At 53.3% G+C, this 14,925-nt stretch overlaps 1 protein-coding gene across 3 annotated transcripts in view; it reads left to right on the top strand.

The window, feature by feature from the left end:
* Nucleotides 1-12,895, top strand: part of KIRREL1 (kirre like nephrin family adhesion molecule 1) — a 104,956-nt gene extending 92,061 nt beyond the window's left edge. For 2 of the 3 annotated variants that reach the window (XM_070784033.1, XM_070784020.1), the window contains 10 exons: nt 940-1,045; nt 1,196-1,344; nt 1,506-1,633; nt 2,456-2,630; nt 2,720-2,820; nt 4,423-4,621; nt 6,077-6,184; nt 6,317-6,456; nt 7,017-7,094; nt 7,331-12,895. In XM_070784033.1, the coding sequence (XP_070640134.1) occupies nt 940-1,045; nt 1,196-1,344; nt 1,506-1,633; nt 2,456-2,630; nt 2,720-2,820; nt 4,423-4,621; nt 6,077-6,184; nt 6,317-6,456; nt 7,017-7,094; nt 7,331-7,807 (1,661 nt within the window). In that variant the 3' untranslated portion in view covers nt 7,808-12,895. The remainder of the gene's footprint in view (nt 1-939; nt 1,046-1,195; nt 1,345-1,505; nt 1,634-2,455; nt 2,631-2,719; nt 2,821-4,422; nt 4,622-6,076; nt 6,185-6,316; nt 6,457-7,016; nt 7,095-7,330) is intronic. The other variant, XM_070784027.1, reaches the window with a different exon arrangement.
* Nucleotides 12,896-14,925: the final 2,030 nt, after the last annotated feature.

Genomic DNA, 14,925 nt, shown 5'->3' with positions numbered 1-14,925 from the left:
TTGGAAAGCACAGAAGAATCCCCCAGGGGCCCTGGGACAGATGCTCCATTTCTTTGTCCTCTTCGATTCCCTGCTTTGAACCATAGGCTTTGAGAGCTGGCACAAGAGACATCAGCTGTGAGCCAGGCAGTTCCCGGGTTTAAACCGTGTGACTTTGGGCAATGACGTAATCTCTCTGAGCCGTAGTTTCTAATTCTGAATATGTGCAGAAAATAAAATGCAGGCCTACAGCTCCTTATCGGAAATTCCAAACCAAAAGTGATTGGGTGGCAAAACCTGAACGGAAGCTTTTTGTAGTCTTTTATTTAATAACTCAGTTGGAATAGCCATATATTTCACAGCAGATATATTAATGTGTTTCTATGGGATGTTGCCCAGATTCTTCTGGGGGTCTTACACAATAAATGGTCTGTGGTCACCATAACCTTTCTAACATTTGAAAAATTCCAAATTCTGAAACACATCTCATTCCAGGGGTTTCAGATAAGGGATTGTGATGACCTATACCTGCTTCTCAGGGTTGTGAGCGTTAAGTGAGATATAGTGTAAGAGCATCTCACATGGAGTATGCTACTGGGTAAGTGCTCAATAAATTCCCACTGCCCAGAAGAGTGGAAGTGTGGGCAGCAACTGGAGAAACGCCCCACCCCCATCCTGGCTAGTGAGCCTAGCGAACCCACACTGACGCCTAGTGGTCACAGTTGGTCACTACACCGTCTGATTAATTTGTCCCTTTGGTATCATCCTTGGTCCTCACCCTAGCCGGCCCCTAGAGGCTCCTGGAATAAAGGTGAGGAAAGCTTATTTACTGGAGCTGGTACACTGCAAACTCAAATTCCCAGATCACCACATGGGTGAGGTCTCAGTGTATGTGCTAGACAGAGAAAAAGAAATTTGAGGGACAGAAAAGACCCTGACCTGCCGTCCTCTGCTTTGCAGACCCTCCTACAGTGACCCTGTCTATTGAGCCCCAGACGGTGCAGGAGGGTGAGCGCGTCATCTTTACGTGTCAGGCCACGGCCAACCCGGAGATCCTGGGCTACAGGTAGGAGGGGAGGGGCGGGGCAGGGGCACACCCTGGGGAGGGATACTGGGAGGCCCTTGAGATCCGGAGTGGGGGACTGGGGAAGACAGGCCTCTGGATGTGGGGGAGAGAGCTCCAAGGCCTGACCCTGCTCTGTGTTGCCTCCTCCAGGTGGGCCAAGGGGGGCTTCCTGATTGAAGATGCCCATGAGAGTCGCTATGAAACCAATGTCGATTATTCCTTCTTCACGGAGCCCGTGTCCTGTGAGGTTCACAACAAAGTGGGGAGCACCAATGTCAGCACTTTAGTCAATGTCCACTGTGAGTAGCTGCAGGGGCAAGGGCTTTAAGGGACCTGGGGTGGGATGGGGAAGGCTGTGGGGCTGAGGAGACAAGGCAGGAGGAAGATTGGAATTGCCCCTCCCCTCCCCGCCCCGATGAGAGCAGGACCCTGATGATCTGTTTCTCCCTTTCTACCTCAGTTGCCCCTCGGATTGTAGTTGACCCTAAACCCACGACCACAGACATTGGCTCTGATGTGACCCTCACCTGTGTCTGGGTTGGGAATCCCCCCCTCACCCTCACCTGGACTAAAAAGGACTCAAACATGGTAAGAAGCTCTCCGCCTCTCCTGGACACTGGGCGGTAGGAGCCTGGCCACTGGTTGGGAAGAGGGGGGCGCAGGGGGCACAGCATTCTTTTTCAAGTTGAACCTGAGATATTCCCAAGTTCTCTGGATTTGGAAGAGAAGGACGGTGCTTGCAGTCAACCCCACCCCTCCTTGGCAGACAGCTAGCTGCTTCAGTGGCAGTGAGAGGGACAGTGACCTGTGGGTGGGAGGGGGAAAGGGGGCCGGAGTGGAGCCGCTGCTGTGGCAAGATACCTGGTCAGTGAATGCTGCACAGGAGGGTGGAGTGGCTGGGGTGATGCACTAGAGAAGGCTGAATTCTACAGCTCTGCAGAGACCTATCGGAGAAGGCACTGGCACCCCACTCTAGTACTCTTGCCTGGAAAATCCCATGGACAGAGGAGCCTGATAGGCTATAGTCCATGATGTTGCAAAGAGTCAGACATGGCTAACTTAGCGGCAGCAGCAGCAGCAGTAGCAGAGATCTATATGGGACAGTTTGGGCCAAAGTTGCAGAAAGGGATTTTAGAGCAAAACTTCCTCATTTGGCAAGAGAAGCACTAGGAGAGACCACCAGCAGTGGCTGCATCCTCTTTAAAAATCAGGGCAGCTTCACCTGCCCTCATGCACCTCCACCCAGGTCTGCCCACTCTCACAGAAATGCTGTGTCTAAATGCTAACCTCTTTAGAGTCAAGGGATGGACCAGATAAGATTCGGGACTCTGCTTCCCTTCTGGGAATTCACTTGTGGCCCTTCCTGCTTTCTTTCCAACGCCTCCAATGTGGGGGCCCACATGGATCTAGGGGCCCAGGCCTCCTGGCTCCCCACCCGAGGCTGCTCTCTCTGCCCAGGTCCTGAGTAACAGCAACCAACTGCTGCTGAAGTCGGTGACCCAGGCCGATGCCGGCACCTACACCTGCCGGGCCATTGTGCCTCGGATCGGAGTGGCCGAGCGCGAGGTGCCACTTTACGTGAACGGTGAGGGGCCTGAGGAAGGCAGGTGGGGGGGCCTGGGGGCGGGCTGCTGGAGGTTCCAGCTGGCCCTGACCCTGTCCTCTTGCTTGCAGGGCCCCCCATCATCTCCAGCGAGGCCGTGCAGTACGCCGTCAGGGGCGACGGTGGCAAGGTGGAGTGTTTCATCGGGAGTACGCCACCGCCAGACCGCATTGTGAGTGGGCCAGGCCTCGGGCCAGCCGCTTATTTCCCTACCCACCTCAGCCTCCCCTCCGGCTTTCCCCAGGCCCTTCCTATACCCTGCGCCTTTCATCCCCTGACTCTGTCCCTCTCCCTGCTCACACGCCACCTCGTCTCTTCCTTGTTGTGTGACCCTGAGCCAGTTACTTGGTCTTTGGAACCTCAGTTTCCTCATCCATAAAACGGGGGCAGTGATCCCTACTGAACAGGGTTGCTGTTGCCTTAGTGTGAGAGGCCTGGTGAAGTCTCCTTGGATGCGCTGCCCGTTCCCCTGGGCTTTCACTCCTGCTCGCCCCTGTCCCTCACCTCCTCCTCCTCCCTCAGCCTCCCCATCTCTTCCTTGCCCACTGCTGTGCCCTCCGCCCCAACCCTGCCCCATCAGTTCCACCCCACCCAGCCGCCCACTCCCCTCCCTTCTCCTGCCTTCCTCCTCCTACCAGCACCCCGCCCGCTGCTCTCCACCCCCTCCCTCTCCCTCACACCACGAGCCATTAATTCCTTCCGTGACCATTAACCGTCAAACCCCTCATCACATTTAATGACCATTTGGCTAACTCCAGGGCTGCCCAGGGACACTTCATTACCACGGCCGCCTGGGCAGCAGGCGGCTCGGCTCCCGGGGGGCCTCGCTTTTAGAGCTAGGAGGACTGATCCCTGGAAAAGAGCCAGTTCTCGGCGGCTCCCTCTCCCTGGGGCTCCACTCTGAGGGAGGGGACACAATGGAGGGGGCATGCCCCAGCCTGGGGTACGGGGGATGGAGGAGCCCGGGAGAGACTCCTCCTGGTGACAGTTCCCACTCATTTATAAGGGTCTGTGGATGGGTCTCCAGAGCCGGTGGGTGGGTTCCTGTGGGGCTGGCTGTGGGGTGGTTAAAGGCAAGGCCAGAGTTATGTTTAGTTAAGAGCCTCAGACTATCAGAGCTGGAGGGAAGCTGGAGCACTGTCTATCTAGCTTGGTCCTCTCCTTTTACAGGTGAAGGAAACTGAGGCCCAGAGATGGGAGGGGGCGGCCACCCAGGGCTCAAAGGAGGATCAGGCCGAGAGCCCAGGGTTCTTGGCTGTCCGTCCAGGACTTGTTCCCACATGTTGGTTCATTGGATCAGCTGGGGTTGTTACGAAAATAGAGATTCCCAATAAGAGAAGCCTGAATTCTAACTTGGGAATGATGTGTCTTTGGGACACTGGTCTACCATCTTCCAGGTCTACTGGCTTCCCGAATAAAATTGCTCTCCCTTGCCTCAAAAACCACCACTACCAAATAGAGATTCCTGGGCTTGTGCCCTAGAGAGTCATATTTAGGAGCTAAGCCTCAGGAATCCTCATGTTAAAGAGTGTCCCTACGCTTATCTGAATGGTCACAGCAAGTGTCTTGAGCAAGTCTGGGAGCCGCTGCTCCTCTTAGACGGGAGGTTTGATGCCAGGGTTGGAGGCAGCAGGTGTGGCTTAGGCTTGTTGTAGGGTGAGCATGGATCTGGACTGAAGGGCACACGGGGTGAGGCTATGACTGTGCCTTGTGGTGGGTCAGGTGTTTCCACCACCTGCCTCTTCCTCATCCCATCCTGCCCTCCCCACCCCAGGCCTGGGCATGGAAGGAGAACTTCCTGGAGGTGGGGACCCTGGAACGCTACACGGTGGAGAGGACCAACTCAGGCAGTGGGGTCCTGTCCACGCTCACCATCAACAACGTCATGGAGGCCGACTTTCAGACCCACTACAACTGCACCGCCTGGAACAGCTTCGGCCCAGGCACAGCCATCATCCAGCTGGAAGAGCGAGGTAACCTCGGCACTGGCTGTGTCGCCAGGGCACAGGGCAGCCTGGGGACTCCGCTCCCTCTTCTCTCCAGGGGCATGGCTCAGAGACACTGCTCTCTCCTGGGCCCACCACAGCCTGGTCTTGTGCTCAGCTGGGAAACCCACTCACTTTTTTAAACATTCATTGAGCATCTGCTATGTGCCAGGCCCCGCACTAGAAGCCGCAGGGACAGATGTACATGAACACAGTCCTTGCCATCCGGGAACTTTCAGTTTAGTGGAGGACCTAGAGAGTGGCAGGAAATGACTTCAAATGCAGAAAAATGAAATGATCTGTAAAGGCAGTAACACTCCATACTTCACTAGGTTGGTATGAGAATTAAATGAGACGATATTCATGGAGTACTTGGCATAGAATAGGAAGCTTTGGTTCCCCCGCCTCTTCCCTAGTGGTAAAGAATCTGCCCGCCAATGCAGGAGACACAGGTTTGATCCTTGCGTTGGGCAGATCCCCTGGAGAAGGAAATGGCAACCCACTCCAGTATTCTTGCCTGGAAAACTCCACGGACAGAAGAACCTGGAAGGCTGTAGCCATGGGGTTGCAAAAGTTGGACATGACTGAGTGCACCCACACGCGCACACATACACACACCTTTTCATAAATCCTTAGTGTGATAGGAGACACATATTCTCTCCCTTAAGGCATTTCTAGCCTGATAAAAGAGACATAATACTTTTGAGTGTCTTGGAAGCTCCCAACTCTGATGAGGAAAAAAGATTTTTTTTTTTTGTAAGAACTAGCTATTTGATGTGGGAGATGGGGAGAAGTAACCATGGGGGGTGGGGGAGGGGGTCTGTCTTAGCTAAGGGCACCAGGAAGAGCAAGGAGTTGGTGGGAAAGAAGAGAGCAGATGAATAAGGAGGACTCTGCAGGAAACACTTCTGAAAGGGAAGAGCCCTACGTGGATCTGATCTATCCAGGACAGACAGGAAGGGAGAGAAGACTGGAGGCAGGATTCCTGGGTCCTTCTCATCTCCAAGGAGCAGGGGGATCCAACCAGAACTGCCTGAGCCCTGGGAGGATAGGTGCAGATGGAACAGTCACAATGGTGTGGATGAGGAAGGCAGTGAAATAGGTGGAAACACAGGTGCCAGTGGGAAAGTCTGGGGACAGCCAACCTCAGACAAGAAAAGTCTCCCAGGCAGGTGGGCTGCAAGAGAGGGACAGACAGACCACCACGGCCAGGGTCAAGTCGATCCCAACTCTGATGAAGTTAAAGTGAAGGTCTAAATCCAAACACAATGCAGACTTCCTCTCAAATCCCACTTTGACTTTAACTGAACTCAACTGAAACATAACCCTGTGCGAAGTCCAGGGGGCCTGGAGCTCGGCGGTTGTGAACTTCAGCCATCACTGAGTTCAGATCCCCCGTGTGACCTCATCCTCACCCTCCTCCCTTCCTTCCCACATCTGAAGAGGTGTTACCCGTGGGCATCATCGCCGGGGCCACCATTGGTGCAGGCATCCTGCTCATCTTCTTCTTCATCGCCTTGGTGTTCTTTCTCTACCGGCGCCGCAAAGGCAGTGAGTATGGGCCCTGCTGGGGCCACAGCCCTCCTGAGGGTCTCTGACAGGCAGGGCTTGGGAGGGGCGAGGAGGGATTGGCAGCTGCGCTCTCCAGGCCAGGTAGGTCCAGGCTGCGGCCCTTGTCCCCAGGTCGCAAAGACGTGACCCTGAGGAAGCTGGACATCAAAGTGGAGACCGTGAACCGGGAGCCACTCACGATGCATTCTGACCGGGAGGACGATACTGCCAGCGTCTCCACGGCGACCCGTGTCATGAAGGCCATCTACTCGGTGAGAGTCCGCTCCTCCCTGGCCTACCCTCTTCTTCACACTCTTGGGACCAGCCCCACTCCAGGTCACTGAAACTGCCACTCTCTGCTCCCTCAGTTGACCTACTTTGGTCCCATCCCCTCCCCGCCACACACTCTCATACATACAGACACAGAAAATGCACACACTCCCCAGGCTAATTTTCTTCCAGCAGAGGACAGGCAGGTGGGACCTACACAGGCTTCCTTCACCCCATTCTCCCCGCAACAGCGTGTCAAGAGTTTTTTTGACCCAACTGTAAGTTCTCTGGCCCAACTGCCTCAGCGCTCAGATGAAGAACAGCCCCAGAGAGGGGCAAGGACATACTCAAGCACTGCACATTATCACAGAATTGGTGCTAGAACCCATATCTCTGGCCTCTTCCCACTACACTCCAGAGTCTCTGCGGGGAGAGGACGGGACCTCTGCCCCTGCCCCAGACCCTTCCTCTTAACAGGCAGCCTCTGGGTGTGGGGATGGGTGGGCAAGGCGGGCGAGAGCAGGCGTCCATCTCCTGATGCCCAGCTCTGGCTCCTCTGTAGTCCTTCAAGGATGACGTGGACCTAAAGCAGGATCTGCGCTGTGACACCATCGATACCCGGGAGGAGTATGAGATGAAGGTGCGGACTGGGGAAGGGCCCCCTGGAGGGGCACGGGACATGGATCGCGGGCCCCAGGGGTGGGCAGAGCGGAGGTGAGGGCAGGTGTGCGGAGGAAGGGTCAGGAGATTACTGAGGGAACAGAAGAGATGAAGAGAACCCGGGCAGAGCCAGAGGAGGCCCAGAGGGCCATGATGAGACTCCACACCCCTCCCCAAGAGGAACCCACCTCATTCTCTTCTCTCATTGCCACCCAGGACCCCACCAATGGCTACTACAACGTCCGTGCCCACGAAGACCGCCCGTCTTCCAGGGCAGTGCTCTATGCTGACTACCGTGCCCCCGGCCCTGCCCGCTTCGACGGCCGCCCCTCCTCCCGCCTCTCCCACTCCAGCGGCTACGCCCAGCTCAACACCTACAGCCGAGCCCCGGCCCCCGACTACGGCCCTGAGCCCACGCCCCCTGGTCCTGCTGCCCCCGCTGGCAACGATACTGCCAGCCAGCTATCCTACGAGAACTATGAGAAGTTCAATTCCCATCCCTTCCCCGGGGCAGCAGGGTACCCCACCTACCGACTGGGCTACCCCCAGGCCCCACCGTCCGGCCTGGAGCGGACCCCATACGAGGCATACGACCCCATCGGCAAGTACGCCACCGCCACGCGCTTCTCCTACACCTCCCAGCACTCGGACTACGGCCAGAGATTCCAGCAGCGCATGCAGACGCATGTGTAGGGCCGGCGCCTGGCCGGGGCATCTCTGCGGGGCAGAGGAGAAGGCTCTCACAGCTGTTCCCTGATATTCAGGGACATTGCCCGTTGTTGCTCCCGTCCTGGACCGGCCTTCCTCCTCCCACCGCGGCAGGCAGGGAGCAGGTCTCCCGGAAACACCCCGTCCCGAGGATGGTGCTCTGAGCATGCCCCAGCCTCCTGGGCCTGCCCTTCCCTCTTCTTCGGGAGGATGTGTCTCTTCTGACCTGCACTCTTGCCTGGCCCTAGTCTGGGGACTGGGAAAGTGAAGGTTGCGGAGAGCAGAGGGGCCACTTTTTAGCATTCCCTTTCTATGCCGTCCCTCTGGTCTCACGTGAGCGTGATGGGGGCGTCCTGTGGGGAGGAGCAAGCGTTGGCCCAGGGGACACCGAGTGTCGGGGTGGGTGGCTCTGGTACAGATAGATTGCCTGGCCCGTCCCGTCTGTTGTCCGCATCACACCTTGGGTGCATCTCTCCCGCCTCGGGACTGCAGAAGGGACCTTGGATTTGTTTTTTTAGCCCTGGCACAGAGTTCAGATCCAGCCCTCGTTCAGCTGGGATTAAAATGCCAAGTCATCTTGGCTGCCCACTGTGGACCCCTGTCGCTCTGCCTGCAGAGGGATCCAGGTATCTCTCCTAACGCTGCCCTTTCCTCCTCCTCCTCCTCTGTGCTGGGCCAGCCAGATAGGTCAGGGGGGTCGTGATGGAGAAGGATAGGTCAGGAACCAACCACGTCCTGAGTCACCAGCAAGACATCAGCGTGCTACATAGCAGTTTCCAGAACCCACGCTAGAGGGAGCCCATCCAAGCCCCCTCTCCTCCCCAGGAGGCCCCACTTCTGCTTTAATGAGCCTGCCTGCGGAGTGGTGGTGAAAGTGGGCATGCTATAGGCTTTTTCAAAGACAACAAAACACAATTTAAAAACAAAAAAAAAACCTCACGGGGTAAAAATATAAAAAGAAGCTGTAGGGAGCTCCCCACCCAAGTACAAGTCCCAGTGTACTGGGAAAGGGGGAACCTGTTCTCTATCAGATTTCCAGTACCTTCCATTACTCTTTCAATCTCGAAGCACTTTGAATCCATTTTTAAACATTCAGGTGGTGAGACCTGTCACCCGATGGGCTCTATAGGACCAGAAGAGGGCCTGGCTGTCAGGCTCTGCTGTCCTACCCCAGAGCTGACCAGCTGGTTAGAGAGGCCACTTTCTGGGGGACATCTGTGGGAGATGTTCTCTTTAGACGGGTTTTCGTTTGTTACGTATCTTTTTTTTTTTTTTTTCCCCCTGGACCAATCAGATTCTTTCTTCCACTTTCAGTGCCTTGAGTGTCCTGCTTTGGTTGACCGGCCCTGTGTGGGTGGCTGCACAGGAATCCGGTACGGTCAGCGCAAACTCACTGCCAAGTGTTGCAGAGTTTAGGGGATAGACGGGCGAGGGGACCTAGTAAGAGAAAGGGCTGACCCAGTAAGGTCACGCGGAAAGGCACTGCAGGCAGCCGCGGCCCACGAAGTCTCCCACGCCCAGCCTCACCTCCATACACACTCCTGCACTCACGCCCACATACGCATTCCACATTCTCAGCCGCCACCTCCTGACCAAAGAGAACGGGCGCTCCAAAGAGAACTCACTCCTCTGCCCCAACCTTCCCTTGCCAAGAAGCGTGGTCTGCTCTTCCCTTAGCTCAGCCCTAACGGGAGGGTCCTCTGTTACAATTCCCAGAATGCGTTTTGCCCTTTCTCGTGGTCGCCATTCATTAGTCATGTTCGCTTTAATGAGTTACATGCTCATCAGCCACGGGCCATCGCCACCTTTGCAAATGGGTCTGTGGGGTGACATTCCTTGCCATCCCCTGGCAGTAAGGACAGCGCATACCCTGTAGCTCCAGTTCTGGCCTCTTCAGGCTGCGTCTGCATCCTCCTCCACTTCAGCACGGGCAAGTCCCATGGACCGGCCCTTTCAGAGGCCTCATACAGGTTCACAGCGTTATTCCAGCCTTAGCCCTGGAAGCTGACTCCTTCCTGCACAAGCCTTTTCTGTGAGTTTGGTGACGTGGTCCAATAAGGATGCAGGTCCCTGTGCAAATTCAGGCATTTTTGATGGTTTTCACAGAAGCCACGGGGTAATCTAAACAGTTAAAATCTAAAGATGGTGGCTTTTTAAACAGGAACATTCCAAATGACTTCTGTTTGGCCGCGTTCTCTTGTTCCTCCTTTTTGGTTTTAGTACTGGGTCCATTCTGTTGGTGGAGAGGAGGAGGCCCTGAGGTCACGGTAACTCAGCTGACACTGCAGGGAGCATGAGAAGTCTATTGGAAGCCAGATAGACTTACTTCCCTGTGAACACCGTGCAGGGCACAGGGAGGTGTCAGCATTCAGGACTGCCTCTACCCTCTGCAGTGTTTACTCTAGGCTGATCAGAGTCTGAGTGGGGACCGACCTGTTAAGCCAATGGAATTGCCTTTCTGGGGCGTGGCAGATGCCCTTGAGTTTGGGCGGTTGTTACCTAAGGCTGGAATCCCCCAGCACGGGGCCTCGGCCCTTGATGTGGTCACTTTGGTGATTCTGACTGCCTTCGACGTTCTAGTGCTGGTGAGAAGAGCAAGGCATCCGGAGACATGGGACCCAGTTCTGAAGCTGCCATTTACTGAGTGACCTTGGCCTAACCTCTAGGTTCATTGCCCACTATTTTCTAGTCTTTAAGATGAGGAGGGAGAATTGTACAAACCTCAGATTGTCCGACTCTTGCGTGTTTTCATTTGGTGAGGTGGAAGGGCCTGCCATTCCTGGCAAGGATTTGGTAACAGCGGGTGGATGGGTGGGGGGAAGTTGAAAGGTTCTTCTCTTGAAAGAAGCTTTCACTGTGGACTTCATCCTCTTGTCAGAAGTGTTGTGAATGAGTTTCCACTAAAAACTCCTTGATCTCAAACAGCAGCAGAAAGAATATCCTAAACCTCAGTGAAATTGATGTGGGATTATCCTTTGGACATTGTGCTGCTCCCCACTCAGAAGGCTGACAGGTTTGCAAAGGTGTCTCTGGCCAAAGCAGGGCATGGTGAGTTTCCTTCACTGTGCCCCCAGGTTGCAGGTAACCTCTGTGGGGAAAAATGGAAGCAGCCACACTCCGCCCACGTCCTCTGGAGCACTCCCATGGCCCAGAAAGCTGGTCTCACTGAGCAAGGGGAAGCCTGCAGACTAAGGCGTCTTGAGCTAGAGGGCAAGGTGTGAGAACAGCTGACCTGTCTGTTCAGGAGCAGTTCAGAAGGGCAGGTGGTAGTGAGGAGGGAGTCCAGCAGTTATTGACTTCAGTTCTGCGTCTTCAGGAGGTTCTTGTGATTCTGGATGACCCACAGTCTCCTTGTGGAGGGTCCAGCTTGCATCCTAAATTGGGATCCCCCACCAAAGTCTAGCCACAATATTTGCATGAAGCAAAGTCCAACGTAAGTCAGAAAGGAAGGGAGGTCTATGCTCTCACAGATACCTTGCCTTCTTGGGATGAAAGAGATTAGTTTGATCTCACCCCAACCCTTCTTGTCTCCAAGCACTGCGCACCCTAGTCCAGGTGCTGCCTTTCTGGTAATTTTGAGGGCAGCCTTTTCTGCTTGACAAGATGGAGAACACTGCCCTGGAGTCTCTTTTGCCCTGGTACCCTCTCATTAAATGGGTGGCTGTCTGTCAGGAGCTACACGTCCCGGGCTTTCTCAGATGGAATCAGATGGCGTCTCAGTGTATTTGGCTCATGTGCGCTGCCATTGTACATGGGTCACTCGGGTTTGGAGAAAGCCGTGTTAAAGCCGAGGCCTACCCCAGCTGTACTGAACTGGCTCAGTGACATCACTTCCTCAGTCTTTGCTGAGAGGGTGATTCTGTCCCCACTGCTGTATGCAAAGCACCCAGGCTGCAGAAACCCTGGCTTCTCTGCCAGTTTGGTGCTGCGTGCCATGAGCCAGGTCACCCGCTCTGTGCCTCTCCAGGCCCTTCTGCATGGCGGGGAATCACTTGAAAGGCATCAGTGAAGCTTCTGACTCTGGCGGGACCAGTGAGGACGTGGTAACAGACCACTGAAGTGCGCAGACCAAGGGATGTAATTGGAAAGGCATTTATTTTTGTGAAGAGGCTATAAAATTAGCATTTAAATATCCCATCCCCTTCTCCTGGCCTTCCCCTTACCACTGTTGCTCCCTTTCTGGAGGCCGGCCTCTTTCTGAAAGGCATTGGCCTCACTTATCAGCTGGGTCCTGACACTCCACCTCTGGGCTTCTGGAGAGGATGGAAGGATGTGTGGCTCGGGATGTTTCAGAATTAGGAAGATGGGTTTGGGGGGGTGGGGGGTGGGAGGATCACATTTTCTTGCATCACTGTGAGTGAGTTCCAGGCCCTGTCCCTGGAAGAATAATTGCTGCGCAGAAGTCACAGGCCATACTGGGCGATTCTGGTACAAGCTTGCCCTTAAAAATAATAACAGTAATGATAATAACTCTGTTTGCATAGAGCTGTCTGTCACTCATTCCTACCATCTCCTGTCCCCTAATCCTGGCTTTTTGCTGTCCCCAACAACTGGCCTTTGCAAGTGTTGGTGGGCCAATAGGGGTCTTCTTCATCTGGAGATTTTTAGATGCTGTCTCCTGGGAGTACCCCTGACTCTGGGGAGAGAGCAGCCAGGTTGCCAATACAATCAAACTCTGACACAATCTTTCTAGCAATAGTGACCCAGGAGATTTGGCTGCCTCCAGTCACACCAGAATGAGGTCCAGGGCTCCCTGTGGTCACGTTTTCTAACCCCACTCTTCTTGGGATTACAACCACCATTTCTGGCTCCAGTTAAATTTTCTCCACTCAAGCCCCAATAATAAATGGGTCCATGATGATAATTAAGAGGAAAAAAATATTATTTTTGTTAGAACAGACCATCGTAGATTTTTAGCAATGTGTATCTGTGTCCCTCACACTTTTCCTATTCTGCCTTTTTTCATTTTCCTTTTTTTTAAATATTATGTACTATATTTTTAGTCTCAAACACACTATATATTATATATATTTAATTTTTTTATATATATAAATATAAATGTTTTAAAAAGTACCATGTTTTGTGGTGTTTAATGTACAAGCAGCTCTAGTTACTTAAAAGCTTGGCTGATTTGGGGTGAAATGACCTGAATTGGAGGAGAAGATTGATTTTGGGATTGAGATGGCAGAGACTATCTATTTGTGTCACCTCCAGGCCGTGGGGCAAACACGTTTTATTCACCAGTTTGTGAGTGTCGCAAAAGCCTGAGGCCAATTGTGGCAGTTCAGGGACAAACAGCCAGAGGCTCCCTGCTTTTGGAACACAGCATCCAAATGTTCAGTGCCAAATTTGATTATGGGAATAGGAAGGGGAGACTGAATCTGGGCTCCAAATCCCAAAGGATTTGGGAGTGTGAGGGTGAACAGGACTGATTTCATTTATTTTAAAATGCAGTGGTTTGGGTAAAAATTCAAAATTGCCGGGTCACCAGCCCTTTGAACTTGAAGTGAAACAGAATGAAAAAACAGATGGTCCAGCAGTACACACACACGGGCCATCCTGCTGAGAAAGTCTGGATCCCCAAGTTTAGTAGAATTTGCAGAGATTTTGCTTTGCTCTTTTCACAGCAGTGTTAGAGGATAACTGGCAAAAAAAGGAAAAAAAAAAAAAAAGAAGCTGCTTTCAGATAATGTTTTTGAAAACTATAAATCACAAAAGAAATACAAGGGTTTATTTCCTTCAGCCAGGCTTCCCTAGTGGCCTAGACGGTACAGACTCTGTCTCCAGTGCGGGAGACCTGGGTTCAATCCCTGGGTCGGGAAGATCCCCAGGAGGAGGACATGGCAACCCACTCCAATCTTCTTGCCTAGAGAATCCCATGGACAGAGGAGTCTGGCAGGTTGCAGTCCATAGGGTCGCAAAGAGTCGGACATGACTGAGCAGCTAACATACACATTTCCCTCATCCGGTTAAGAATCCGGCAAACCAAAGCTGGTCCACAGCAGCCTATTTGTACTCAAGGGACATGAGACACAGTCATAGACAGATAGGACGTAGGAGCTGAAAAAAATATTTGAGAGATAATGCAGCCCATTTTCAAGAAGACTAGAGCACGACCAAGAGTTTCTACGGAGGGAGGGGCAGGATGCAGTGGGGACTGCAGTTTAAGTGCATTCTGGACCATGAGCCTGTAGGTAGTCCATAAGGCGTTCAGTGATAAACACCTGGACGAGGATGAGAGGCCCATGCGGTGTGACTCTAAAGTATTCAGCCAGGTAAGTTGAACTGGCACAGGTAAAGTATGGCATGATAGTTGAGATCCAGAAATGAACAGAAGAATTGAAAAAAAAAAAAAACAAGAGAAGCAAGTTTATGCAATCATGGAGGCCCAAGTGCATTCTGTTAGGCCAAGTAGCATTAGGCAGGGTATCTCCTGTGCTGTGCGTGTGCTTGGGATGCACTTTATTTGTCTCTGCATCCCCAGAGCCCAACCCCAGGGTCAGCAGGCACCTGGGGGCAAGTCTGTGAGCTGTATAGGGTGCCACATGCTGCTTGTCACTCCAAAGTTCGTGCGCCCTAGGTCCAAACTGAAACACTGGAGTTTGGAGCAGAGAAAGAAGACCAACCAAGAAGATGGGAGACGTAGGTTTGTCTCAGGTTCATCTTCCAAGCCAGCTGAGGTGTAAGATTTGGGGGGAATGGGGGTGGTAGGGGGCATGACCTCCTTTTTGGTTGGTGGTAGATGACAGTGTGGTGTTTCAGGAATCTTAATCATCAGCCTCCTGGTTCCAACCAGTCTGGGTCTGTGGATTTGTGGTCAACGTGTAGTCATCATCCTCCACCTGGGTGGGGAGTCTTAGTTCCCACAGAACAACTCAAAGAAGTGTGTCCGATTATTAGCTGTGTCCCTCAAGAGGAACTAGGACTCTGTTTCATCACTGAACTGTTGTTTCTTGACTGCTTTCCCTGTGTTTGTAGATCCCCTCACTTCCCTCATTAGTAACTGCTAGAGTCTGCCCTTCGGAACTCAGAGAAGGCCTAGGACAAATAAGAAATGGGGGACACAGGGCCCTAGGAGGGTCCTGCAGGGTCCTCTTCAGTTT

The sequence above is a fragment of the Bos indicus genome, chromosome 3 (assembly GCF_029378745.1).
Source record: "Bos indicus isolate NIAB-ARS_2022 breed Sahiwal x Tharparkar chromosome 3, NIAB-ARS_B.indTharparkar_mat_pri_1.0, whole genome shotgun sequence".
Lineage (NCBI taxonomy): Eukaryota > Metazoa > Chordata > Mammalia > Artiodactyla > Bovidae > Bos > Bos indicus.
This window is presented reverse-complemented; position numbering and strand designations above follow the sequence as displayed.